Source organism: Ovis aries, chromosome 9 (genome assembly GCF_016772045.2).
Source record: "Ovis aries strain OAR_USU_Benz2616 breed Rambouillet chromosome 9, ARS-UI_Ramb_v3.0, whole genome shotgun sequence".
Classification (NCBI taxonomy): domain Eukaryota; kingdom Metazoa; phylum Chordata; class Mammalia; order Artiodactyla; family Bovidae; genus Ovis; species Ovis aries.
In genome coordinates, this window is record NC_056062.1 from 28,108,793 (window position 1) to 28,136,458 (window position 27,666).

At 40.6% G+C, this 27,666-nt stretch overlaps 2 protein-coding genes across 10 annotated transcripts in view; one reads left to right on the forward strand and one right to left on the reverse strand.

The window, feature by feature from the left end:
* NSMCE2 (NSE2 (MMS21) homolog, SMC5-SMC6 complex SUMO ligase) overlaps positions 1 to 921 on the reverse strand; it is a 231,632-nt gene extending 230,711 nt beyond the window's left edge. For all 8 annotated transcript variants that reach the window (XM_004011642.5, XM_027972906.2, XM_012183579.4 and 5 more), the window contains exon 1: positions 824 to 921. The gene's annotated coding sequence lies outside the window, so the exon portion shown is untranslated. The remainder of the gene's footprint in view (positions 1 to 823) is intronic.
* Positions 922 to 997: 76 nt separating this feature from the next.
* WASHC5 (WASH complex subunit 5) overlaps positions 998 to 27,666 on the forward strand; it is a 56,069-nt gene continuing 29,400 nt past the window's right edge. For both annotated transcript variants that reach the window (XM_015097738.4, XM_027972908.3), the window contains exons 1-14: positions 998 to 1,178; positions 5,500 to 5,809; positions 6,285 to 6,430; positions 7,115 to 7,199; positions 7,809 to 7,909; positions 9,865 to 10,057; positions 12,530 to 12,682; positions 14,116 to 14,229; positions 16,358 to 16,529; positions 19,750 to 19,877; positions 21,216 to 21,345; positions 25,094 to 25,206; positions 26,525 to 26,691; positions 26,769 to 26,844. In XM_015097738.4, the coding sequence (XP_014953224.1) occupies positions 5,624 to 5,809; positions 6,285 to 6,430; positions 7,115 to 7,199; positions 7,809 to 7,909; positions 9,865 to 10,057; positions 12,530 to 12,682; positions 14,116 to 14,229; positions 16,358 to 16,529; positions 19,750 to 19,877; positions 21,216 to 21,345; positions 25,094 to 25,206; positions 26,525 to 26,691; positions 26,769 to 26,844 (1,764 nt within the window). In that variant the 5' untranslated portion in view covers positions 998 to 1,178; positions 5,500 to 5,623. The remainder of the gene's footprint in view (positions 1,179 to 5,499; positions 5,810 to 6,284; positions 6,431 to 7,114; positions 7,200 to 7,808; positions 7,910 to 9,864; positions 10,058 to 12,529; positions 12,683 to 14,115; positions 14,230 to 16,357; positions 16,530 to 19,749; positions 19,878 to 21,215; positions 21,346 to 25,093; positions 25,207 to 26,524; positions 26,692 to 26,768; positions 26,845 to 27,666) is intronic.

Sequence of the window (27,666 nt, forward strand, 5' to 3'; positions counted from 1 at the left end):
AGTGGGTTGCCATTTCCTTCTCCAAGGGATCTTCCCAACCCAGGGATCGAACCCAGGTCTACTTGCTCACATGTCTGCCACTCTTTCACCTTGCCAGCAACTTAAACTAGAATTCTGACATATTCCACACTACGTAAATAGTTACATAAATTCCCCTCACACAAAATAGGCAACCAATAACAATTTGGAAGAGTTACATCAATAACAGAAACCATTTCTATGTCCCCTATAGCATGCCATGAACTGGTATCCCTAAGCTTTGCTCTCATTATAGTTAATCCTCACAACCATTTACAGGCGAGAAGAGAAAAGGAAACAGACGCCGGGAGAGTTTATTTCAACTATGTGCCCAAGGCCCTGCTTTGAAAGCCAGCTCAAACCAGATTTATTTAGATCAAGAATTTGGGACCTCACACTATTATATATAAACAGATAGACAATAGAGTCCTACTCTAGAGTCCCTAAGGCACAGGGAACTATATTCAATATCTTAATAATCTATAATGGAAAAGAACCTGAAATATATACATATACACATATATATCTGAATCACCTTGCTGTACACCTGAAACTAACACACTGTAAGTGAACAATATTTCAATAAAAAAATAATTCATGATCCACACATTTAGAGCCAAAGGATGGAGAGATGGCGTCTTGGAGAGTGAGGTCAACGGCCCCAGCCTCCCTGCTGTGACCGTGAAAAGAACCACGACCATAACCTAGGTCCACAGCTCGCAGCTCCGCGCACCAGCGGAGCGCCCGAGAAGGAAGCGACACCCCTCGTCACCCTCCCCATCGCTATCCCTCGCTCCTGCCTTACCTTGCTGCAGGATGTAGCTCTTGTCCGGCTGCGCCCGGATTCCCCGCGCCCGGACCCCAACTCCTTCCTTCACTCTCTTCCCCTGTCGCAAAAACGGCGAGCGCGGGCTCGGACGTCATCAGTAGTCGCCGGCGAGCGGTCACATGATGCCCCACCGCCGCTCCCCGCCCCTCTGTCATGTGACAGCCGAGGGACCAGGGGCGGAAGCCGGGGTCTGGCCGGCTCAGGATAAGGGAAGGGCTGGGGGTAAAAGAGGAAGGACCCTTACGGAGACAGAGGGGTGGGGGGCCGGCGTGCAGACTCCGCGCACGACCGTGGGCCCTGCGCGTGCGCCCTAGCGCGGCCCAGGTGACAGGTGAGTCGGGGCAGTGTGCGCGCGCCGCCTCCTTCACGTCCCCCGTCCCCTCCCCCGCCCCGGGGTTGGGCCGCGCTGGCCCAGGCGCCGGGCTGGGGGGATTTTGCGGCGTGGGGTGGGGTCTGGATGGGGGAGCCTGGCGTAAAAGGACTGGGGGTTTTCCTGGAACTGCGGCTGCAGTTCAGACTCCGCATCTCCACTCAGCTGGAAACAGTTTTCCACGCTGCTTTGGCGCTTTAGGAAGTGATGATGTTCAGCTGCTTGGTCCGCATCTGATCCTTCCAGGTTTCCGGGAGTAAAGCTTTGTGGACGTCGTGATTCCTCCATTTACTCTCGAGAAACCTGAGTGGTCGGTGGAAGCTTTTACAGTCTGACGGACCTCGGTTTGAATTCTAGTTTTGCCATGGGCTGAGTTTGGGCAAGTCATTGTCGCTCTCTGCACCTTAATTGCCTCACCTGTGACACGCCAAAGTCTTTGCGTTTAAAAAAAAAAAATTCTGAGTGTCCTGATTTGTCTGTGGTGGTAAAGTAGTGAAGTGAAAGTCGCTCACTCGTGTCCGACTCTTTGCCACCCCATGGACTATACAGCCCATGGAATTCTCCAGGCCAGAATACTGGAGTGGGTAGCCTTTCGGTTCTCCAGGGGGTCTTCTCAACCCAGGAATCGAACCCAGGTCTCCCGCATTGCAGGCGGATTCTTTACCATCTGACCCACAAAGGAAGCCCAAGAATACCGGAGTGGGTACAGTTAGAAAAACAGAAAACACAGATCCGGTAAGGGAACTGGGTCTCCGGATAGATTCCAAGTGCATGGAGCTTCCTCCAACCTAGATGGTTGCCGGGAGGAGGGAGAGTCTTCCCTGCCTTTGTCCGCTACAAGGAACACTTTCCGGTTTTTTTTTTTTTTTTAATTCTGTTTCAGGATCCATGAGTCAAACTAAAGTGATTAGGCTCATTTTAGAACTTTCCTGTAAGAGATGCGCCGGTGGCTTTTATCTTGATCAACAACCGCTACAGTTTATTCCTGATAATGGATGGGTGGGGACTAGTGCTCCATTTTTTCTGTAACTGAGGTTTTTATAAAAGGATTAAACTAGATCAATCCTTTGTCCTCTGTGTAGGATAAAGAATGATTCTTCCCAGGGCACTTTAATTTTCATAATTCAGTTCTGTACTCCTTGGGCAGTTGGTATAATGCTGCCATGCTTCATTCTTGAAAGCATGTTGTCTTTTGTCTAGAATTACTTTGCAAACTAAAAATCACAGTTCCATACCAGTTCTTTAAAATGAGGTTACAGCCACTTTTCTGAGTGCCTTGTAAAAAGAAACTTAGGAAATTGAGTGGAATTTCTGGTTTCATTTCATGGCAAATAATAAGACAACCTACATTGAGATAAGTGGTCATTATGAATTGTCTTCATTCCTAGCACCAGGAGAATCTGTAAAAGGAAGATTTAATATATTATAGTTTCTTCTACCATGCTTATTCACACCTCATTCTAGAGTGATTTTTTTTTTAAGTCTCAACTAAATCTTAACATCTGTAAAGCCACCTACCTCTGACATCACTGCAACATGATTAGGCGTATTTAATGATGCTTCTTAAATTCTGTTCTTTAGGACCAGTTTTTCAGCCAACAATGGGGCTATTTACCAAAGACTGTTGTCGTTTAGTCGCGAAGTCGAATCTGACTCTTTGAGGCCCCATGGACTGTAGCCTGCTGGGCTCCTCTGTCCATGGGATTTCCCAGGCAAGAATACTGAAATGGGTTGCTATTTCCTTCTCCAGGGGATCTTTCCAGCTCAGGGATTGAACCCACGTCTCCTATCTTGGCAGATGGGTTCTTTACCACTGAAGTTGTCTACAGTGTAACTCATTGGGTAAAAAGGATTTAAATAAGACACAGGCACACCAAAGTTTTGACTTATGTCATTATCCCAGGCCTAAGCCTCCTTGTCCACATGCATGCATGTGCCCAGTGTGTCTGTTTGTTGGGAGAGAAGGCAGGTCATGTTGCTTTGCTTTAAGCTGTTTTGGCCACACTGTCCTGTCTTGGTATTCAAATGGTAAGCAGTTAGACCTGTTCATCGTAGGATTCCCCGCTTCTGAATTGAGTCTAGAATTTCATCCTGCTGAAACCTGGGTTAGTTTGGTGTTCTTCAGAGGACTTCAAGTGACTTTTGTTCCCATTTTCCTTTATTTTCTCCTTCTCTCATTTTCTAAGCCAAACCATTTCAGTAGGAGAAGTGGAATGAAATTATCTGAAATTCAGCCTACTAGGGATCAGTGTGACTCAACAAGCAAGCTTCACAGAGAAAACTGAAAGGACTTGTTAATAATTTATGTCTTAATGTATATTGTAGACAACCCTTGCACGAGAGAGTTCTGGATAACTGTAGTGGTTCCTCGGTAATCCCTGCTATAGGCCCCAGCTCCACCTCACCTATCTCTGCTTCTGTCCCCAGCTCACTCCCCACCAGCCACTTCAACTGCTTGCTCTTCCTTGCACATTCCTACCCCGAGGCCTTACTTGTACTTCCTTGTAACTCCTTCCTGGAATGCCCTTCCCATAGATCATCATCTAAAATTACCTTCAAACCTAGTGGCTTTAAAACAGTATAAACATTTTTTTTCTTTTGTTTTTTTTTTTAAATTTGTATTGGTGTATAATTGATTTACTATGTTGTATTAGTTTCAGGTGTACAGCAAAGTGAACCTGTTATACAAATACATATATCCACTCTCTTTTCTATTCTTTTCCCATATAAGCCATTACAGAGTTCAAAAAAAAAAAAGTAAGCATTTATTGTCTAATTAATGTTTGTGGTCAGGAGTCAGCTGTGTGACTTAGCTGGTGCCTTTGGCTCAGGGGCTCTTGGGAGGTTGCAGTCAAGCTGTGAACACAAACTGAGATCGGGGCGGAGGGTGGAGGGGTGGGGGGATCCATTTCCCAGCTTACTCAAGTGGTGAGTGGCAGACTTCTCCATCATCCTACGGGCTCCGTCCACAGGGAGCTCTTACACCCTGACAACTTACTTCTCCCAGGACACATGAGCTGGAAAGGGTTCTTAAGCCAGAAGTCACAGTCTTTTTTGCAGTCTGATCTCAGAAATGTCATCTTTCACATCCTCCATATTCTTTTCTTTAGAAGGGAATCAGTAAAATCATGCTCAGGGAAAAGAGGCCTACACAGGGCATGAACAGGGAGGACCATCTTAGAGACCTCAGATACCCTTACAGCTTGCTCCCTCACTTGCTTCTGATCTCTGCTCAAATATCATCTTATCAGAGACACTTTTACAAACTGTGTAACATCACACACACTCCATCCCTTTACCATGCTTTTCTTTACCTGTTGTCACAGCCTGATACATAATTTACTTATTTATCTCTTTCCCACTCCAGTAGTATGTAGGCTTCACGAGAGCAGGAACCTAGTTATGTTCACTACAATAGCCGCAGGTCCTAAAACAGTGTTTCGCACATAGAAGGCACTGGATAAATATTTGTTGAACAAGTGAATCTATATTATTAAGAATGCTTTCATCTACAAATAATACAAAACCCAGTTAACAGTAGGTAAACCATAAAAGCGGTCCATTTAACAAGGATTACAAGGTGAGGTCATGCCACAGTTGAATCAAGGAATCAATAACATCAGTAAGAATTTAGATTCTTTCCTTCCACAGCACTTGGTCTACTTTGCACTCTTTCTTGGTTTGTCCGTTGAGTACAGAGTTACTGCAGTTTCGCTCTCAGTTTTGTTGGGCATAAAACTTAACTTTCATAAGTTTTGATGATATCATTTCAAGATACATTGCTAATCAGAACCTCTCCACTGCTTAATGTGAAATATTTGTCCTTCCCTTAGAATCACCCTGTCACAATTCTCAGGCATGTGTTAGTCTCAGTAGCGGGACCTCCCAAACTTGACATATGAAAAAAAGCATTTTCAAAGATTGTTCCCTCACCTAATTCTAGTAAATTTTAGGACATGGTTAACTTTTCCCTTGGACCCACACGTGCCCTATGACACCTTCTCCTAAGCTCTGGGATCAGCCACATCACATCTTTTCTCATGGAGAGAAGTGAATAAAGTGTTGAGAAAGAGACCAAGAGTAATAATTTAGCAAAGTCCCTCCACAAGGAAAACATGCAGAGTGGAAATAAATGCTCTCCCTCCATATCAGAAGTCATTATGTATTATAGTTTTTTTCAGGGAATTTGGAAGAAAAATATTGTGTATGTGTTTCACCTCCTTCCTTCAAAGGACTGGAGATTTTTCATGCTTTTTTTTTTTTTTTTTTTTTTTGGTTGCAGGTCCTTTAATGGAGTGGCCAGTGTATCAACAGACCTGGTTTCATCTGATGACTTAAAGACCCCAGCTCTGAAGCCAGTCACACATTCCCTGTGGCCAGGCCCAGAGTAGCTGATTTTCCTCAAGATGGTAGACTTTTTGGCTGAGAATAACCTGTGTGGCCAAGCAATCCTAAGGATTGTTTCCTGTGGCAATGCCATCATTGCTGAACTTTTGAGGCTCTCTGAGTTTATTCCTGCTGTATTCAGGTTAAAAGATCGAGCTGATCAACAGAAATATGGAGATATCATATTTGATTTCAGCTATTTTAAGGTAATCTTCCTTGAAGCGTTTCTTACCAATCTTTTCTACAAAAGCGTGCTTTCTCTGGAAACAAGGAGACTCTGAGATGTTCAGTAATTATGGAGAAAGAGTTAAAAAGAAAAGCTTTTCAACAAAATTTAACATCCGCTCATTTGAAAAGTAATATAAATGTACTGTGCAGAAGCCCTAATATAACAGAATATAATCAAATTTTTAAAAGATAACTTCGGTATGATGTATTTCACATTGAAGTCCGCCACACTTAAAAGCATGCAAACTGTGGGTTCAGTTCAAGACCATCTCCTTCAAGAGGATTTTATATCTAGGCTTCTGTTATCTTATTTACTTTCTATTCCTCTGCTTTCAATTTTTGATACCCCTTTAGAGGCATAAATAAGAACACATTTTTCAAAGATACTTTAGAAATTGTTACCTGCAATTGTATTGTTTTTTGACTCTTTCTTTGATGTGTTTTTCTTCTTAGGGTCCAGAATTATGTGAAAGCAAACTGGAATCTAAGCCAGAGCTACAGGATTTAGATGAAGAATTTCGGGAAAACAACATAGAAATTGTGACCAGATTTTATTTAGCATTTCAGAGTGTGCATAAATATATTGTAGACTTAAACAGGTATTGACTAATTTAGTAATAGCTAATTTTGATAGTAAATAGTGGAGAGGGAGAAGGGACATACTGGAACATGTATATCTTTCTGAGTTACTAAGAAATTTACTAACTTATACCCTAGGTAATTTTCTTTTCCTTCCTGTGGCACTAGTCATCTTAAGTATGGTAGAGTTTCCTTATCCTTTCCTGCTCTTGTGTAGCATTATAATCATCTTGCTTTATACCAAGTCTTTGGCTTTCAGTCTTGATCCTAATTTAGTTTATTGAATATGAGAAGTGGGGAAGAAAAAAAATAACTTAATTTTTGTAGCATTGGTAGCCATAACCTTCCTTCGTATCTGTGACCATACAATATTGTCTTCCTTCTGGCCCTTCAGTGTTCATTACTCATTAGCTTTTAAACTAACTACTCCATGTTCTTATGCCATTATTTCCAAGATTTCTGTAATTCATAAATCAGGACTAAGGAGTGTTCCTTTTACTTGGAGTGGCCATAAATAACCTGTGGCCCTAATCATGAGTTCCTACTCACAAACCTATTCTTAAAGCACGTGAATGGAAACAAATGATTTGAAGGCTAGAATACCTGGTATATTGCCTAATCTTTTAAACATCTTTACTGTCCTTCTTCAATGATATTAACCTTTCATTTTCAATGGATAACTTGCTCTGGGGTTTCTTTTCTAGGTATCTGGATGATCTCAATGAAGGTGTTTATATTCAGCAAACCTTAGAAACAGTGCTTCTCAATGAAGATGGCAAACAACTTCTAGTAAGTAGTAGTGACCATTTAAAATAAAAAATTCAGGAAGGTCAAATTTACTTTTTTCCCTATAAGTCACAGATACATACAGTGTATCCTTCTTTAAAGAGAAGCTAAGTAAACTGATAACTGTCATCTAACTGGTAGGTCTTTGTCTGAACTTAGAACATAGTAGACTTTGAACAGAATTACAAGTAAATGAAGATTATGTGGACGATGTATACTTCCTTAGTGTAACAGTCCTGTCTTCTTTATCTTTTGCATCCTAGACATCTAGCCTGGTACCTAGTACATGGTGATCACTTAGGAAATGTTTGTAAAATAAATCAATGATCTAGAGGTACTCATAATCTTGGGATTCTATTTTGGTATCCCAAGCAAAATATGAAAAATAGACCAGCTGAAAGATAGTCATTGTAAATTAAACTTTGCTTAAATGTTTTAAAGCCCATTCTATACAGAAGCTGAGACCCTTTGTGGGGAGGATCCTGCATTCTCCTTGCAATATAAAGCTTTTAGGAGAAATGAGAGCAAAGGGCTCCTTTTACCCATCATCAGCTGTACTGCATAAGCTTGTATACTCCTGTGAATATGGCTTCTCTCTTTTTCTTTTTATAGTGTGAAGCGCTGTACTTATACGGAGTTATGCTTCTGGTCATCGACCAAAAGATTGAAGGAGAAACTAGAGAGAGAATGCTGGTCTCTTACTATCGATACAGGTATCCCTGAGCTAAGACCATGCCCTCCAAAACCACTGCTCTTGGTAAAGTGCGGTGTAGATTTCCCATCCTCCTTTTGTTATGAACAACAGCAATATCATCTAGAATGCAGAAGATAAGATTCTTATCACTGCTGAACATATTACATAATGTGGAAATATAACAATCTGTTTTATAGCATCATAATAGATTATACATCATATAATCTGTGTATTATGTGTGGAATAATTTATCTATGATAGATTTTTAGAGATATATGGATTATAATGTCTATGATGGTACCTCAGTTTTTTAAAAGAGGAATCTGAATATCTATTACCTTAAAGATAAAATTTGGGAAGTCTAATGAATTTTTTTAAGTTTTCAAACATTAATCCTTGGCAGATGTAAGGATACAAATGAGCCTTCTGTTGTCATTTTCAGATTGATACATTTTGAAAAGTTATCATTCAGGGCCAGGTTGAAAGTCAGTTCTCACTCATAAATACTGTATTGGGTTGGCTAAAAAGTTCATTTGGGTTTTTCAGTGAGATGTGACTTCAAGAAGTAAGGGCTTAAAAACAGGACCTACCTTAACTAATTGTGATTTCAGTCCCTAACACATGTTTTTCAGTTTGTTGAAATAATGAGTCAAAATCTGGACACCAGGTCAGTGTCAGAAATAGTTAAGATTAAGGAAAGAAATAGCCAAGAAGCAGGAATCATTTAGGAACTTGGGCTACAGAAGTGTGGGCTAGAATAAACATTTTCAAACTTACAAATTAGGACAGAATAAACAGGGCAAAGAGTCAGATCCTCAACAGAGAGGAATTGTCTGGGCGGTGTTGTATTTGCAGCCACACTTGGTACTCTGCCTACTCAGCTCACCTGTTCCCTTTCAGCTCTATCAGGGCGTGAGGCTGCGTAATTCATTCACATCAGTTTGACCATGAGCTCCTTTACTATCCATATTTTTTTTTAATGAGCTTCAAATGGTCTTGCCTCTGTTTCTGAAAGTACCTGAAAAAACAAAAACAGTAAGATGAGGAAGAAGAAAGAGGTCTGATCATCAAGCCCAGCTTTGACAATCCAGCTTTGTCCCTTTGGGCAAAACAGCTAATTGATTAGAATGTGAGGATCCATTGTTGAAAAGACACCAGACAATTTCAAGTCAGACCTGCAGTAAAGGAGATTCTCACATCAGATAGGAGGTCATCTTCAAATCTAAGATTGAGTCTCTTTGGAGATTTACTACTTCAAACCACCAGAAAAATCACAGATGTTTTGATTAAATCTCTGTGGAAGGTACACCTTGCCAAGAAAAGCCAATTGGTATATCCCACTTGAAATTGACTTTATTATTTTAAATTATTTTTAAATATATGAAATGTTGGGGTAGGTTCACATTCTTTATCCACAATTCTGAAATGCTAAGAGCTCCAACAGAAATATATGCATATATGCACATGCACACAGAGTAACTACTTTGGCAGCAAGACCTAAACCTAATCCGAAATTTGGAGTCAGAACCTGACTGGTGCATATATGAGGCTGTGGACTGCCTTTATTTCATTTGTGTGAATGTTCATAGATTTTACTGTAGAAACATTAATGTGTCTTGATCATGGAATGCCATCTGCCACCCTGCTGAAGTATTATATATGATGTATGTATCATGTTGCTTCCTTATATTTGAGAAATGCTGTCTTCCGAAACAAATCCTGCCCTAAGGATTTTGGGAAAGGGGCCATGGACCTTTACATAAAACTGTACATACGTACAAGAACCCATCTTAAAAATTTGCTATCTTACAGGCTTTTTGAAAATATAGTTTTGAATCTTAAGGATATAAATTGATCCACTCATATCTAAAACTATATAATCAATTTATACTGAAATTCTGCTTTGCTGGACTTCTTATTTGTAACATATGTGATTTGTTTGGCCCTTTATTTCCCATTGTGAACATGGCTCAGTGCTGCCCGATCTTCTGCTGATTCGAATATGGATGATATTTGTAAGCTTCTTCGAAGTACAGGTTATTCCAGCCAACCAGGGGCCAAAAGACCACCCAACTATCCTGAGAGTTACTTCCAGAGGGTGCCTATCAACGAGACCTTCATCAGCATGGTCATTGGTCGGCTGAGATCTGATGATATTTACAACCAGGTGAGGATTTAATCTATTATTAAACCTATCTTTATAGTTTAAAAGTGTAGTTTAAAAATCTTTATAGATTTTACCTTCCTCCTCCATTATTTCTTTCCTTCTTGCTCAGAAGAGTAAAAACAGCAAGAAACCTTTTAAAACCTCTGGGCTGTGCTTTGGAATTGTACAGAAAAGAGGGATATTAATTTGGGAATATGAGATTAATATCTCTTGAAATAGAGATTTCAAGAAGGAAATGAGATCTGAACTAAATTTGGAGAGAAGATGCATTGTTTTAGGCGTCAGTTCAGAAATGATTGCCGAGTGTGCACTTTATGGCTGTCATGCACTCAGTAATGGGGTCCACTGCTGATGAAGGCAGGCCCTGGTCCCTACTCATAATGAGCTTGTTGCTGAGGAAAGAAGGCAGACCAAGGAATTAGAATAAAGCAAGATGGGTATTAGGGGAAGCACAGAGTGCCACGAAGCATGTTAACAGGCAGCAAGATTGCAGCAGATGACTGAGGGGTGTTTGGGCCACCCAGGTAAAGGAAGGGGCATGAGCAGGGTTGAGCAGGTCTCACTTGCCTCTCCAGTGTGTGTGTTATTCATGGACCTAAAAGGATACCACAGAAAGTTACCATTTGACTTCTTTTTCTGGAAGAAAACACAATTTTCTATATTATCTGTTTCTTTTTTTACTAGAGAGAGTGAAGAGATATCATCTGTTACAGAGCATACCTGTTCTATACAGTTCTTAGGTAGACTGCTAGTTTCTTGTATGAATATGTTAAGTGTACATAAAGTTTTTAGTTTGTTTTTTTTAAGACAGCTCAAATCAGGAGCTACCTGCAGATGCCAGGTCTCCATAATATTTGATGCCATCTATTGAGAATTCAATATGAGCCAGAATCCTAGGAGGTTTTTTCCATGTACGATTTTCTCTGTTTTTCATAATAATCTTGCAAAAGAGCATTATCCTTATGTTGCTGTGGAGAAAAATAAGGCTTAGAGAGCTTAAATAATTTTTACAAGGTCACATAAGTAGGTAGCAGAACCATAATTTGAATTCAAGCCTGTATGACTTCAAAGCCCATGCTGTTTTTTCAACTGTCTCTCATTAACCCTTCTGTTAACCCTTCTGCCTCCTGGGTGGTCCATTTTGTCGATGTCTCAAGGCAGTGTATTTCAATTTTCTCCCTGCCCTGTGACCTTTATTAACACAGGGATTGAGCTGTGGTTGTGCTGTGAATCCACCCCTCTCCCTGCCCTGCGCCTCCCCTGTACCCAGCTGATTGGACCAGGGCAGGTCACTTGACCCAAGATAGATCAGATTCTCTGTCTCCAGGTAATATGGAATTGGGCCTGAAAAACAATTTTGGGCTGTGGATTTACCCACAGCATGCAAAACTTGGCATTTAGGGCCACCTCAGTCTGCCATCTCATGGACCACATTCTGAAGAAACCGTTGAGCATCACATTCCAGGGAAAAACAATGAAGGCTTTCTGGTTCACAGCTCCAGGCCCTTCTTGGAACCTGACCATATTCCTGCTTCTGGATTCCATGCGACATTGCTGTATCTATCCTTAATAACTGCCTCCCTTTCTGCTCCCAGTCCTCAAGGTGATGTGTGCTATGTGCAGCCAAAGATTCCTAATGCTTGAGGCAGTGGAGCTCTGGGACTCAGCAGCATTTCAAAGGCAGGGAGGAGAACACCCAGCAAAGCAGTCTGAGAGATTGGTGTCTGGGAAACCAGAGGAGGAGAGAATTTCAGTCCTCAGGAAATTTAAGTGAGAGTGCTAAAAAGAGGTCATTGAAATGGATGACTGTGAGGTTATGTGTGACCTGAGGAAATTCCACTGAGGAGATAGGTGGTGGTGTTGTTCAGTCACTAAGTCATGTCCGACTCTTTGTGACCCCAAGGACTAGCTCACCAGGTTCCTCTGTCCTCTGCTGTCTCCCGCATTCGCTCACATTCATGTCCATTGAGTCAGTGATGGCATCTAACCATCTCATCCTCTGCCGCCCCCTTCTCCTTTGTCTTCAGTCTTTCCCAGCATCAGGGTCTTTAACCCCATTGAGGTGATGGTGGAGGTCAAATGCCAATGAGCTGAAGAATAAACAGGAAGTAAAAGATAGCACCAGTGAGTGTGGAATCGGTCAGTTCTATAAGAGCTTCTCTGTGATGGAAGAGACACAAAATTGGACAGTAAGAGATATAGGATTTTTTTTTTTTAAGGGAAAAGAGTTAGAATTGCAGCAAAGTCAGGTGACTGTCAAGAGACCTTCAAGAGACCTTCGTGTGGATAGAGATGGGAAGAAGGTCCTGGTGACTGGCGCCATAATCTGAGAATTGCTTCCAGTGCCCAGGATCCTCAAGGAGATGGACTTTTGAGAGGTTCATGTGTCTTAGAACTGGTCATTTACTTGGCACGTGTAAATTCAGCTGTCACTAACATCTACCTCCCCTGGGTCTGGTCTCTGCCTTGCAGGTCTCAGCGTACCCGTTGCCAGAACATCGCAGCACAGCTCTGGCGAATCAGGCTGCCATGCTGTATGTGATTCTCTACTTTGAACCTTCCATTCTTCATACCCATCAAGCAAAAATGAGAGAGATAGTAGACAAATACTTTCCAGATAATTGGGCAAGTATTGCTGTTAGTCTTTCATTCTCTATAATAAACTTGTTGGAGAACTGATTTTCTTCCATCCTTTGGCCTATAAACCTAATGTTGAAATAATGAGACATAAACTCCCTTAAGTAAAATTAGTTTAAGTATGCTGAGAATATTACAAATCATAGCATGAAAGAATGAATCAGTAAAATTTCCTGAAGCACCTATTTGTGTTTGTTTTCTTAAGTGAATACTCTCAAAGTAGAATAACCATATGTTAAAATGGATCTTGCTTTAGCTACTGAGAGTGCAACTAAGTTATGTAAGCGTTTGTCTTACAAATCTAAACCAGCAGAGTGTATCTAATGTCATTTTGTGAATAGGGATTGTGCTTTTATAAGTTTTATCTGTAAGCTAATGTGGGCCCTTAAGATTTACGTTACTGTAGGGATGAGCTTATAACTTTTTAAACATATTTGCTTAAAAATATTTTAATTCTTAAAAGTTTAAAACTGACAGTGTACTTAATATGCATGATGCATTTTCTTTGCACATAGAGGTTTGAACAAAGCATAGTGAGTTGGATCACATTTTCAGGGACCAGATTTTATTTCACTCCTTACCAACTATTGAGCCACAGACTGTCTGTAATGAGGGACCTGATTGAGGAGCTTTACTGTCGAGAAGAACAGCCTACAATTAGAAGATGATGCTTCCTGTCCACAAATGAATCATACCCATTACCTGGGAGATGAGTAGCCACGAGGAAAACTTTTGAGAGAGTCTGGCTTCATTTGCCTAAGTTTTAACAAAGAAGTTCTGACTGTAATACCATACTGAGAAACACTTTTACCATTAAAGAAGGTCAAAGTCCAATTACATGATATTTACAAGATACATTCCTGATAAGACACCCTGGCACACTGAAAATAAAGCAGTTTTTAAAAATATGCCCATAAAAAGCCAAAAAGATTAATACTATACTGCCAAGAATTTTAAAGAAAAATATTAATAGGGATAAAGAGGGGTTGTATATAATTTTTAAAGAAATGTGAAACATAATGCCACTCTTCTCACAAAAATTTTTGAGACAAGTTTAGTTTGATTTGTAAGAGCTTAAAGTGAAGTGAAAATAGTTGGGAAAACCACTCTGGTCAGAGTCTCTGCTTTTCTCTCCCCTTTCATTTTTCTTCATCTAGGAATCTTACAAATAGCAGTTTGAAAAGAAAACCTTGTTTTTGTTATTTTCTCATTAATAGCGGCATGTAATAGTCATTCTTGTTTCCAAGCACTCATAAGTAAAATCACTTCCCTGTATATTTGAAAAGTCTTGGTTTTTCACTGGAATGGCATTTAAACTTGAAGGAGTGGGTGATGTCTCCTATAACTTTCTATTTTCTCAGCCCCTTGCCTTGGAGTGAGTAGGTGTTTAACAAATACTGAATAAAGGTCTCCTCTTTCAGGTAATTAGTATTTACATGGGGATCACGGTTAATCTAGCAGATGCTTGGGAACCTTACAAAGCTGCAAAAACTGCTTTAAACAACACCCTGGACCTTTCAAATGTCAGAGAACAGGTAGGTTCTGATTAATCAGGAGGGTTCTCAACTACATGCTTGATGTAATGGGGTGGGAAATCAGCTAAGTAGATTTCCCAAGTGGTTTGGAAGATGCCTGCATACATTTTAGTGCAGTGATTAATGAAAGGGGAATTTTGAACATTGAAGTAACAGACAATTATAGATTTTTAACTTTATAAATGGGAGATTTGGGTCCTGAGGAAGATTCAACACCCTGAGGGGAGCTAGTGTGACATTTGGCCCCGGGTGACTTCATGTACTCTTCTTAAAGACTGTCCTCATGGACAGAGCTCCTTTCCCGAGAAGCTAGAATTTTAATGTTTTCATCAGTAGGACTGAGTGTTGAAGATGGTAACTGGATGTAGACAGTCAACCCTTTCACTGTAATTTACACTCATCATTTCTGGTGTGTAAAGTAAGCACCAAGACCAAAATAAAGACAGTTAGCTCCTTAAATTTGAAATGGCTACATTCTGTCTCTCTGATGGGAACCAAGGCAGAAGGAAATACCTAAGTGAACAGAAGAATCAAAATATTTTTCTTGGGGCACATACTTGATACTTCTCAACGGTGATGGTCTTCCTCAACCTGGCTGTCTGAGTTTTTGAGTTTCCAAGTGTGGATAGAATGACACTGACTCAAGGAACTTCAGCATGTTTTATTCAAACAAATCGAATTCCATAAATAATGCACAGAATAATTTCAATTTGGGCATATTTCCCAGAAATATATTACAGAAAGTGGCGCTTCCATGCTTTCTGGCCTCAGAGCATTAATTTTTCATGACTAAAAATCCTTTCCAAAATCGCATCTTCTCACCCGTGACATTGCAAGTTCTAAAGAGGCTTCTAATGACACATCTTGTGCTTATTTTAAACTAACCTGACTAGGTTGATGGTGTTTGCCATTCAACTCTTGGTTTAGGAAAGCAGAGTGACCAGATTTCCACACAAGGCTGGTCAATTTTGATGCTCTGAGGTGTATTTTATTAAGCTCTTATGTGTACAGACTCATCTTTTGAGTGTTTCTGCTCTGCTCTAGCTCCTTCGTCAATAATAATAGGTAGAACAGCAATTTAGCTTCCGCCTTTGTGTCTCTTTACATCCAAGTTAAGAGAAGCAACGGCAGGAAAAAAATGTTCCGGTTTTCCAATTTACATTTGAAGAACCCAATACTCAGAGGTTAAATCCAAAGTCACACCAGTATTTCTAGATGTTTGCCTCTCAATTCTAAGTCCAGGGCTTTTTCCAAAAATGGCCAATAGGCCTGGTGGTCCTGGTGACTCCCAATATCGGAGGCCTGGTCTCGGAACTAGATCCCACTTGCCCCACGCTGGAGCGTGCCATAAATAAGACCCAGTGCAGCCAAATAAAAACAAGTTTTAAAAAAATAAAGAAACCCCAGATGTTCAATAAACCACTTGCCTTTGTTGTTGTTCAGTCGCTCAGTCATGTCCTACTCTTTGCAACCCCATGGACTGCAGCACACCAGGCTTCCCTGTCCTTCACTATCACCAGAGCTTGCTCAGACTCATGTCCATTGAGTCAGTGATGCCATTCAATCACCTCGTCCTCTGTCATCCCCTTCTGCCTTCAATCTTTCCCGGCATCAAGGTCTTTTCTAATGAGTCAGCTCTTCACATCAGGTGGCCAAAAGTATTGGAGCTTCATTTTCAGCATCGGTCCTTCCAATGAATATTCAGGATTGATTTCCTGTAGGATTGATTGGCTTGATCTTGCTGTCCACGGGACTCTCAAGGATCTTCTCCAACACCACAGTTCAGAAGTATCAATTCTTTGGCGCTCAGCCTTCTTTATGGTCCAACTCTCACATCCGTACATGACTACTGGAAAAACCATAGCTTCAACTAGATGGACCTTTGTTGGCAAAGTGGTGTCTCTGCTTTTTAATACACTGTCTAGGTTGGTCATAGCTTTTCTTCCAAGGAGCAAGTGCCTTTTAATTTCATGGCTGCAGTTACCATCTGCAGTGATTCTGGAGCCTGTATGTTATTTGTCTCATGTAGGAATGTTATTGTTTATCCAGGGGTTCATTTGAATATGAGTCACTTTCAAGGTGATTCTTTCTTTGAAATGTTATTCAAGTTTTCTTTTCCTTTTCACAGGCAAGCAGATACGCTACTGTCAGAGAAAGGGTGCACGCGCAAGTGCAGCAGTTCCTGAAAGAAGGTTACTTGAGGGAGGAGCTGGTTCTGGACAACATCCCAAGGCTTCTGAACTGCCTGAGAGATGGGAACGTCGCCATCCGCTGGCTGATGCTCCATACGGCGGACTCTGGTAACACACAAAAGGCGTGACCATGTGTGTCGCTCCGTATATAGGCGCGCCAAACCCTGATCTGCCGCATGATGCCAAATGGTTTAGCCCTTGAATGAGAATCAAGTTGCTTTTGTAAAATGGTCATTTTTGCGTCAGCTTGGTCAAAGCAGTGGCCCACCTGAACAGCCCCTGTGCCAGATCCTGTTAGGTGCTTAGGAGTATGAGGACACTTACTTCCAAGGCTTGAGGAGCTCATCAGTGGTCAGACTGGGAAGATCAGATGTCTACCCGTGAAAAAGTTTTGCTGTGGATACAGGTAGAATAAAGCCTTCCCACCTATCTATCTTAATTAAGCACCCTGATCTAGCCAGTTCCTCAGCAAAGTGGGCCCACATTTTTCTATCCTTCCCTCTGTCCTTTCTTTGGTCACTTCTCCAGTCTAGAATTTTTTCTGCTTTTTACTGTGAAATTGTACCAAGGACTGGTCAGCTCCTGCCTTCCATGAAGAGCCTTCCTCCACCCCAAGCAATGTTTCTCTCCTGTTCTGGACTCTGGACTCAGATCCCACCAACTGTCTGTTTTACACATCTGGCTCTTAGGTGCTGGCCTGGCCCTTGTATGTGCTTCTTATTGCTGCTGTAACAAATTTAGTGGCTTAACATGCTTTCCAGTTTTGTTTTTGTTTTTCGTCATTTTGCTTCTTGGCCTAGACCTCTCTCGATTTACCGTTTAATCACAGCATGAATATCAGAGCTAAAGTTTTGAATCATCTCATGGACTAATCTTTAACTAGTCAAGTTTATGTTTTACTTAAAATCCTGTCCTAATTTGAGAATTTTACTACATTGACTCAGCTTATAATCTTCTTTACCATAAGTCTTACATTCAGAAGCATGTAAACAACTCAAGCCCTCACTTTATCCCATCATAAAGCCAACTGTGGGTTTCTAGTGAGTGACTCAGCCTCCTCTTTGTCTTCCGGATGACTGTGCCTAATAGCCGTGCTTGTGTTCTTGAAGCCAGTGGTCTCCTGGATTTGTGCCCTTGCCAGGTACCGGCTCAGCTTGCCAGAGTTCTATGCTTTTATCTTCAGCCACATCTGTTTTCCATTTCTGAGCTGGCAATTATCTGATCTGATTGCACAAGCTCAGCATTTACCAGAAACAAATGATTTGCCTATCTGGTTGTGAGTCATATGTGGGAAAAGTAACTGCTTATTTAGCTTTTATGCTGTTTTGGTCATGGTGTGCAAAAAGGAAGGCATGTTTCTCATATTCCCTCCTGTTAACCTGCTGGAGCTAATTGTTAATGCGCAGTGATGTTCCCTTCCAAAAATGAAAGGAAATTAATATCAGATTTCATGTTGAATTAGGATTTATATAAAAACAAATGGAACTCATTACAGGTTGGGTTGTTGTGGGGTTTTTTTTCTGTTTCATTTTTGTTTTTTAAGTTAGGCAAACCTGAAGCCTAAAAATGGTCTCTGTGTGATCAATGTCATCAGTTCCAATATATTTCTTCCTAGGGGCTTCTGGAGAATGCTTGGTAAATCAGAACTCTGCAGTTTCCCATGAAAACTGAGCCCTTCTCCAGGTTGTCATGAGTCTCTTCCTGATGGAGTAACTTGGAAATCAATATATAAAATAACCTTGCTCAAGCTTCACCATAACTGAAGCACCAAAAACACCCGTGATATGTGCTTATAAAGCATGGTCATTCTGTACATGCTGGACATCCTAAGATGCCGGCAGGAGGGCTCAGAAAGCCTGAACAAGCATGGTGATACTAGAGCAACTGTGAGGGACCTGGTACCTTAATGGCTATGAACTTTATTTTGACTTTATTTGCAGTCTGAATAGCTTTTACGTGTAAATATTTTGCCTTATCCTATTTTTTCTTTTCCTTTCTTGCATAAATAATTGACCCCATAAATCAGTTTCAGCAAATAGCATAATTTTTTATTCTATATATTTTTAAACATGTTTATTTTATTTGAAATGATTTATCTTGGCAACTGATACATTGACCAGAAAATCAAGACATCTGGTGACTTAATGCCTCGGTCAATCACCACCTAATTTTGTGACCTTAGCCTAGTAACCATACACTCTCCAGGTCTAGGTGGTGGATAATCCAGAAAGCTCTGAGTATCAGTCATGCCTTTACAAAGAGCATGAGAATGGTGTCAGGCCTGGTTCTTCTGGTTTGAAAGCGCCACATCTCTGTGTGGTGACCCTACTCCTCTTGTTGTGTCACTGGTCCCCAAGGACGTCCCAAGTTCCATGCTTTACTAGGCTCAGCATATGTACTTATGGCTATGATTTGCAACAGCAGAAAGATAGCACAATCGGCACAGGGCAGAGGTGCCTGGGGTGAAGTATAGAGGAAATGAGGCACAAGCTCTTAAGAGTTCTCTCCAAGTGGAGTCACACAGGGTCCATTTGGTTCCCCTCGCAATGAGTTGTGACAGCATGAGTAAATGTCAACCAGGGAAGCCCATTAGAAACTGTGTCCGTGGTTTTTGTTGGGGGCAGGGGGTGCTCCTTAAGATAGCCTCTACATGGCAGGTACCAACATTCCAGACTCCCAGAAGGAAAGCAGGTGCACATCATGAAGCACATGTTTGTACAAAGAGTTAAAGCATGGTCGGCCATTCTTATCAGTTCTCAAAATGGTGGGAACCCTTCCAAAATCCAAATTCCCAAATGCCAGCCAAGAGCCAACCTTGCAAACAGGCCTTTTTGAAGATGGCAGTCTCAGGCCTGCTGTGTTAAATCTTTTCTGCACACCTGTCCATAGCTGAATGGCAGAGATTAGTGCCCAACACAAGCAACTTCAAACAGACAGGACACAAGGAGGCCGCTTACTTAGGAAATAGTGCCAAAAGGCTCAACCCATCATTAGTGCCAAAAGCACTGACCCACAGACAGTCGATAATCAACCAACCACAGGATACTTACAAACTTTGGAAACACTGTTCTCACTTTGCTCTTTTTCATTCAACAGTATATCACTATGACATTCTATGTCAGATTCAACGTTTTATTTAGCAGTTCAATTGTACTTCCTCTAGCATAGATACAATTTATTTTACCATCCATCATTGATATGCATTTTTCTTACTACTTTTTAAATGCTTAAAAGAAGGGAAATGAAAGTATTTCAGAATCCATCTTACTTATTATAGGTATTTTCTACCCATTTAGTAAATTGGAAACTCTTTTCTCCACATGTCTAGCCTGTGACCCAAACAACAAACGCCTTCGTCAAATCAAGGACCAGATTCTAACAGACTCGAGGTACAATCCCAAGATCCTCTTTCAATTGCTGTTGGATACTGCACAATTTGAGTTTATACTCAAAGAGGTAAAAATACTGAATAAGTAACCACCAAAATCTTTTCTTAATGCTTAATTTTTTTTTTTTTAGCAGTTAGGATTTTTGTACCTGTGTCTTTGATTCAAGCTAAAGATTCTAGCTGTCTGAGATAATTCTTATATTCGAAGGATGAGATTAAACATTTAACAGGCATTTAGTCTCTACTGTTATTTAGGGATACAGTGATGGGGAAAAAATGCCCCAGATTATGGAGGTTATGGTCTAATGAGGAATGTGGATAGTAAACAGAGAATTACACAAATGAAAATGTAAATAAAAGCTGAGGTGTATGCTCTAAAGGAGAGGAACATAGTTCTCCACCTAAAAGAAAGGATCCTGTCCTAGCTTTCATGACTTCCCTGAGAAGGGCAGCAGGAGCTTTTGAAGAACGTTGAGAAAGGGACCTGCCAGAGTTAGCTAAGACAGAAATGGGGAGCATGATGGAGACCATTGCATAGGGAAGACGGACTCTGTCTCAGTCCCCTCAGGGAAGGGAGAGCCTGGCCAGTTCAGGCCTGAAAGATCAGCAGGCTGGAGGGGGGAGAACACAACAGAAAGGTGTTAGGAAGTGAGGTTGACAGGTGGGCAGGAGCCAGCCGGTGCTGGGCCTTGCAGGATAGTCGTCTTCATCTTAAAAGCCATGAAAACCTATTGGAAAGGCCTAAATAAGGTGGTACTTTGCATTTAAACAAACTTGACCTAAGGACTTTAAGGGATTTGAGTTCACAAAAGGAAATTCTGTGCTGGTTTTACTCCTTAAAAAGCCTCCATGGGCATAATTGGGCTTCCCTGATGGCTCAGATGGTAAAGAATCTGCCTGCAATACAGGAGACCTGGGTTTGATCCCTGGGTTATGAAGATCCCCTGGAGGAGGGCGCGGCAATCCACTCAAGTATTCTTACCTGGAGAATCAGAGGGGCCTGATGGGCTACAGTTCATGGGGTTGCAAACAGTTAGACACGACTGAGCGACTAAGCACAGCACATGGGCATGATAAGAATGGCAGACACCTGGGGGTGTCCAGGTTCTACAGAAACTTTGGGAGTTTGGATCAGGTGGCCTCTGGAACTAGCTGCAGACCTTGAAGCTCATTCAGAACTAACACTCACTTTGCCTTAATTAGTCTGAGAGCCACCATCTGAGAGATGGTCTAGTTTTTTAACCCACAATTTGTAAGTATTGATGCTTAAGAGATGGCATCAGAATGATGTTGATTTTAGGTACCTATTTTTATAATAAACTGGGTTTGACTCAGGCTTTCTTAGTAAACTGCCTAAGCTGGATTTTTCTCTTAAAATCAGTAAATCTCGTCTGTCTCTTCAATAGATGTTCAAGCAAATGCTTTCAGAAAAGCAGGCCAAATGGGAGCATTACAAGAAGGAGGGCTCAGAGCGGATGATGGAGCTTGCTGATGTCTTTTCAGGAGTCAAACCTCTAACCAGAGTGGAGAAAAATGGTAATTGCTGGAGAGGAAACATCAGTGTGTTTGAAATGTGTACACAGTTTATTAGAAACCAGCAGAGTAAAAAGTCATTATTGTGATGTTACTGTGTGCTGGGGTGTTGTTGATGAAGATCAGAAGTTTAGTTTTGGCTGCTCTAGCCTGGTGCTCCCTTGGGAAATCTCATATTCTCTCTCAACTTCAGGTTTCTTACATATGATATAAGAAATTGGGGGCTAAACTGGGGCTTAGAGTCATAATCCTCCACCTACCACCACAGTATACAAAGCTAGTGCCTTTAGTGTGTCATTTTATTTGCATTGGGGGAGGTAATAACTTTCATCATCCTCTCAGAAGGATACTTCTCCCAAGAATATTAATAACCACTAAATAGATGATACCTAGGAGTCTTGTGTGCCAATCCTGTTTGCTGCTTCTTATCTGACGCACTTGCCATCTAGTGGCACAATAGGGGACCTGCACACTGTTTTGAAACAACGTGTGTGTCTATGTGTGTCTTTGTGTGTGTGTGTCTGTCTCGATCCCTCAGTCTTTGCAGCCCCATGGACTGTAGCCTGCCAGGTTCCTCGGTCCATGGGATTTTCCAGGAAAGAATACTGGAATGGGCTGCCATTTCCTACTCCAGGGGATCTTCCTGACTCAGGGATTGAACCTGTCTCCTGCATTGGCAGGTGGGTTCTTTGCCATTGCGCCACCTGAGAAGCCCAACATAGCCACAGCTTAGGTTTAACTTTGACGATTTTGATCTTGCTTTTTTAGGAAATTATACCTATAGGAAAATTGTGCTATCTCTTCAAACTATTGTATAGATAGGATCCTTTCAAATTGCCCCTGAAAGACCATTCTGAGTTTTAAGGTGACAAACTATTTTTTCTTAGCCTTGTTTTAACTGTCAAATTTATTTCTGATAAAGTTAATTATATAGTAGAATTGGTTAATAGTATAGGTTTTTATTTAAAAGTGTAACTCTGCTATTCATAGTCAGTATAAACTTATGATTACCGTATTTGGCTCTTGTTGATTTATTTGATGCTGAATGGTCAATCCAAAATATATTTCCAAATTATGTTATTATTCCTACTGAAGCTTCCCTGGTGACTCAGATGGTAAAGAATCTGCCTGCAGTGCAGGAGACCTGGCTTCGATCCCTTGGTCAGGAAGATCCCAAGAAGCAGGAAATGGCAACTGACTCCAGTATTCTTCCCTGAAAAACTTCATGGACAGAGGAGCCTAGCAGGCTACAGTCCATGGGGTCATGAAGATTGAGCAACTGAATTCACACACGCAGTTGTTTCAAAGCAGTCTGCAGGTCCCCTCTTGTGCCACTAGATGGCAGGTGTGTCAGTGAAGAAGACCCAATCAGGATTGGAACACAAGACTCTTAGATATCATCTGTGTTAGTGGTTATTAATTTTCTTAGGAGAAGTAGCCTTCTGAGAAGATCATGAAAGTTATTCCCTCCTATTGAAAAAAGTTGACCAGTTTTTGATGAAATGATATAAATTGGCAACAGGTTTCACAGATCACCATATTGTATCTTAAAAAAACAAAGAACCTCCAGTACCAATCTAACCAGATAAGTTGTCTAAAATCAGGCACATTTATCTCTATTCTAGTCTCTTTTCAGTTCAGTCATTCAATTGTGTCCGACTCTCTGCGACCCCATGAATTGCAGCACGCGAGGCCTCCCTGTCCATCACCAACTCCTGGAGTTCACTCAAACTTATGTCCATTGAGTTGGTGATGGCATCCAGCCATCTCATCCTCTGTCATCCCCTTCTCCTCCTGCCCCCAATCCCTCCCAGCATCAGACTCTTTTCCAATGAGTCAACTCTTCGCATGAGGTGGCCAAAGTATTGGAGTTTCAGCTTTAGCATCAGTCCTTCCAAAGAACACCCAGGACTGATCTCCTTTAGAATGGACTGGTTGGATCTCCTTGCAGTCCAAGGGACTCTCAAGAGTCTTCTCCAACACCACAGTTCAAAAGCATCAATTCTTCGGTGCTCAGCTTTCTTCACAGTCCAACTCTCACATCCATACATAACCACTGGAAAAACCATAGCCTTGAGTAGACGGACCTTTGTTGGCAAAGTAATGTCTTTGCTTTTCAATATGCTATCTAGGTTCGTCATAACTTTCCTTCCAAGGAGTAAGCATCTTTTAATTTCATGGCTGCAGGTTCTTATAAATACAAGCATTGTTTCAAAGATCGTTCAAAACAATATACTCTACTTTTTCTGGCTGTATAGCATATTTCAGTTTAGGAAGTACTTTGACAAATACTTCTTGTTTGATCCTTACAACCCTGTGAGATAAACATCTTTATCCTTATTTTATGTATACAAGAGACCAAAGCTTTAAAAAGTAATCACTAGCCAAAAGTAACAAAGGTACAAAGCCTGGATCTCAACCATCACCTCAGACTCCAAATTCTTTGTATTTTCTTCTATAGCATAGCTGTCCTTTGGTCCTACCAAAAAAACAAAGTTTAAACTTGGAACTAGTTTTCTTCATGTCAGTTTTTTTATTAGAGTGTAATTTCTTTACAGTGTTGTGTTCGTTTATGCTATACAACAAAGTGAATCAGCTATGTGTGTCCCTATGTCCCCTCCCTCTGTGACCTCCCTCCCACTCTATGTCAAATCTTTTATTTTTTTTTAATACTTTTATGTACTTATTTTTGACTATGCTGGGTCTTCGTTGCTGCTCATGCTTTTCTCTAGTTTGGCAAGTGGAGGCTACGCTCTAGTATGTGTGGCACATGGGCTTAGTTGCTCAGTATGTGGGATCCTTGCGGATCAAGGGTCAAACCCACATCTCCAGCATTGGCAGGTGGATCCTTAACCACTGAGCAACCAGGGAACCCAGATGTCAGTTCTTAAAATAACTTAGATTATAAGCTTTTAAGTGCTTTTATTGAAGTGAAATTATCCCATTGATGACACACAAAAAACCTTCAGCTTTTTTAACTTGGTGAGGTGAGAAGAGCAAAGGCTTTAACTCTGAACAGTTTGCATACCCTGGCTATTTCATTAAGTGACTCTAAGCCACAGAGACTCTTAATATCTCCAGGTATCGGCATTCTTATCTGAGAAATGGCTTTTAATTCCACTCGATAGATTTTTGTGAAGGTAAGATGAAACGAAGCTTAAACCCTTGCCTGATACACTGACGGTCTCAGAGCATGTTAACAGTACTCACCATCTCTGCCTTAAGAAATGCCAACTGGTTTGTGAGTGCAAATGGCACCCCCTAATCCATTCAGACTCCCCACAGCTCACCACTCACACGTCACTCTCCTACACGTTGGTCCCACTTTGCCCTCCAAAATGTGCCATTGGCCCTTTTGCCCCAAAGTTTCTGCTGTATCTGTCTCTCTATCTAGGGACAGTTAATCCCCCGCTCTGCCCCTGCAGACCTTCACCCATCCTCCCAGCTCTGTGAAAATCCTGCAGTTCCTCCCCGACTCCTCCCCTCCCCCACTGCCATCTTTGCACACATCAGTTTACATGTACCCTTTCTGCCAGGTGTTATAAACTCTGTGTAGAAAGTTTCATCGCTTTTACTAGGTCCATGCCTCAGGCATTTTTGTTGTTAGAATTTGGAGAATTCCTGAGAACAGTTGATAGATACATAGTGAAAGCTTTGTAAGAACTGGACTTGGGAAAGATGATTAAAGCCATAGCCACTGCTACAGTTGTTCTGGGATTTCAGTAGTCTTTTCTTGTTTCTATATTAATAGAAAATCTTCAAGCTTGGTTCAGAGAGATTTCAAAACAAATATTATCACTAAATTATGATGATTCTACCGCCGCGGGCAGAAAAACTGTGCAGCTAATACAGGCTTTGGAAGAGGTAAGGAAGGTCTTTAAATGACAGTTCTTGGATCATGAACCATATGTTTGACCTACACAGCAGTCCTGGAAACATATTTAAGAGACTGTTTCATCAGAAGTAAAAGCAGTGTAAGTGAATATGTTCACTGTTGCATACAGTGCCCTAAAATTGGGAAAATAACTAAATGATAATAATAAAGAGAATGGTAGAGAAATTTATGATATTTCAACTTGCAGAAACATGTATGTAGTCTTGAAAAACTAATCATGAAGACAGTATAGAGACATTGGGAAAACTATGATAAGGAGGTGAACGCAAAAGCAAATTTCCATTATATGCACCATTTTTAGGTTTGTAAAAAATGTGTGCCTTGGGGGAAAAGCTAGAAGAAGATACAGAAAAATAAAAATAGTTGTATAATGATCATATGCTTAAAAATAATGTGTTTTCTTTTCTGGAAAAGAAAAGTTTGTTTTTTATCTACTGAAAAATAATCGTCAAAAGACAATCTTACTTCCACACTCTTAAAACTTGTATGTTTAACCAGGAAAGTAAAAAAGCATCAGAACAATAAGCATATACTCTTATTATCTAAAAACAAAAATCATCCATCCTCACCTGGAACCCTGTCCAAGTAATATGTATGCATTCATCCTTTTCTTATAAGCTCTTTCTTATTTTTGCAAGGGTTTTAGGCTGGCCACTATTACGGCAGCACAGTATAATGCTCCACTGTTAGCATGCCAGTTTCCATAACCATTCCGGAACAATTGCTCACTTGTGCTGTTTCTATTTCGGTTGTTTTTGGATTTTCTAGTCGATAGTACAACTATAAACAGTGTTATAAATCTGGGTGCTTTTTCTCTTTTGCATTATTTCTTTTGGCATGTAGCCCATGCCCATTGAATTATACACTTTAAAATGTCAGAACACTGTGGAATCATTATTTATTAAAATTCATCAAAAGAACTTAAAAATGAACAAGTGCCCACTCCTTGGTTGTGGCATGACTTATTTTGTTTTTTAGCAAGCCAGCAAATCTGCAGAATTAGAATTTTCCAATATATGTTTATTGATACAGAAGTGGAAACTGGGAGTATTTGCTTATTATGTTATATATGTACAGAATAAGAAATAACGGAACATTTTTTAATTCTAGAAATACATGTATTGTTTTCTGACTTGGCTTGTACATTTCTGAAATTATATTTTGAAATTAAAATTTTGCCAAGAATGTTAGTTAAGTAGTGTGCTTTATTTGAAGTGTTTTCAAAGAACAATGAGCACCATGCAGGCTGTTCAGAAGTTTAAAATCCAGTGTGTTTATGCACCTCAGGTTCAAGAATTTCACCAGCTCGAATCAAATCTGCAAGTGTGTCAGTTTCTTGCTGATACGCGCAAGTTTCTCCACCAAATGATCCGAACCATTAACATCAAAGAGGAGGTCCTGATCACAATGCAGATCATCGGGGACCTTTCTTTTGCTTGGCAGTTGATTGACAGGTAATGTGGGCAGCCTGACGCCAGTCCCTGGTGGGAGCCACTGTGGGCGCCATCTTACCACTGGTATCTTTTTGCAGTTTCACGGCTATCATGCAGGAGAGCATAAGGGTGAGCCCATCCATGGTCACTAAGCTCAGAGCCACGTTCCTTAAGGTAAGCAAGGAGCAGGAAGATCACATGGGCAGTTTCTGAGCAAGCGTTCACCTTCATTTTTACCTCATTCATTCATTCAGTCCAAGATCTCATTCTTTCAGAAAGTTGGACAATTTTAAGTATTTTTATAGACTGAAAGCTTTTAGCAGATTTTTCATGAGAGTGTAGTTGGCAAAAGATGTAAGAAATAAAGTTTAAATTCAAAATAGATGTTGGGATGTCTTACAAAAATTGTTTTTAATGAAATTGATTTTTTATTAGTTTTACCGAGATACTAAAAAATGTACATCCTTTATTCCCTAGACATGAATAAAATCCTTTTACTTCCTCACTTAAAAAAATTCTTGTTGAGCTTCTGCTATATTCTAAGATCTCCTCTAAAGATTAGGGAAGGGGACTTCCTTGGTGATTCAGTGGTTAAGACTCCAAGCTTCCAATGCAGGGGACATGGGTTCAATCCCTGGTCAGGGAACTAAGATCTCACATGCCACATGGTTCAGCCAAGAAATAAAATTTAAAAATAAAAAGATTAGGTAATAATGGTAAACAAAACAGGCATGGATTGACCCTTCTCTCAAGGTAATTTCGTTTAGTGATAAATGAACAAATAATTTACTCAATGTCTTCTGATGAAATTACCATATATATTAAGTCTGAGAGGCAATTTCATATTTTAACATTTCTGTGACTGAGATGGGTTGTAGATGATGGCATATCATAATTTAGTTGTCAGCATGTGGTGTTTTTTTGTTGTTGTATTTTTGAGCAGTGCATCAAATCATGGCACTTCTTACAAGCCATGTCATCTTAGATTAGACTCAA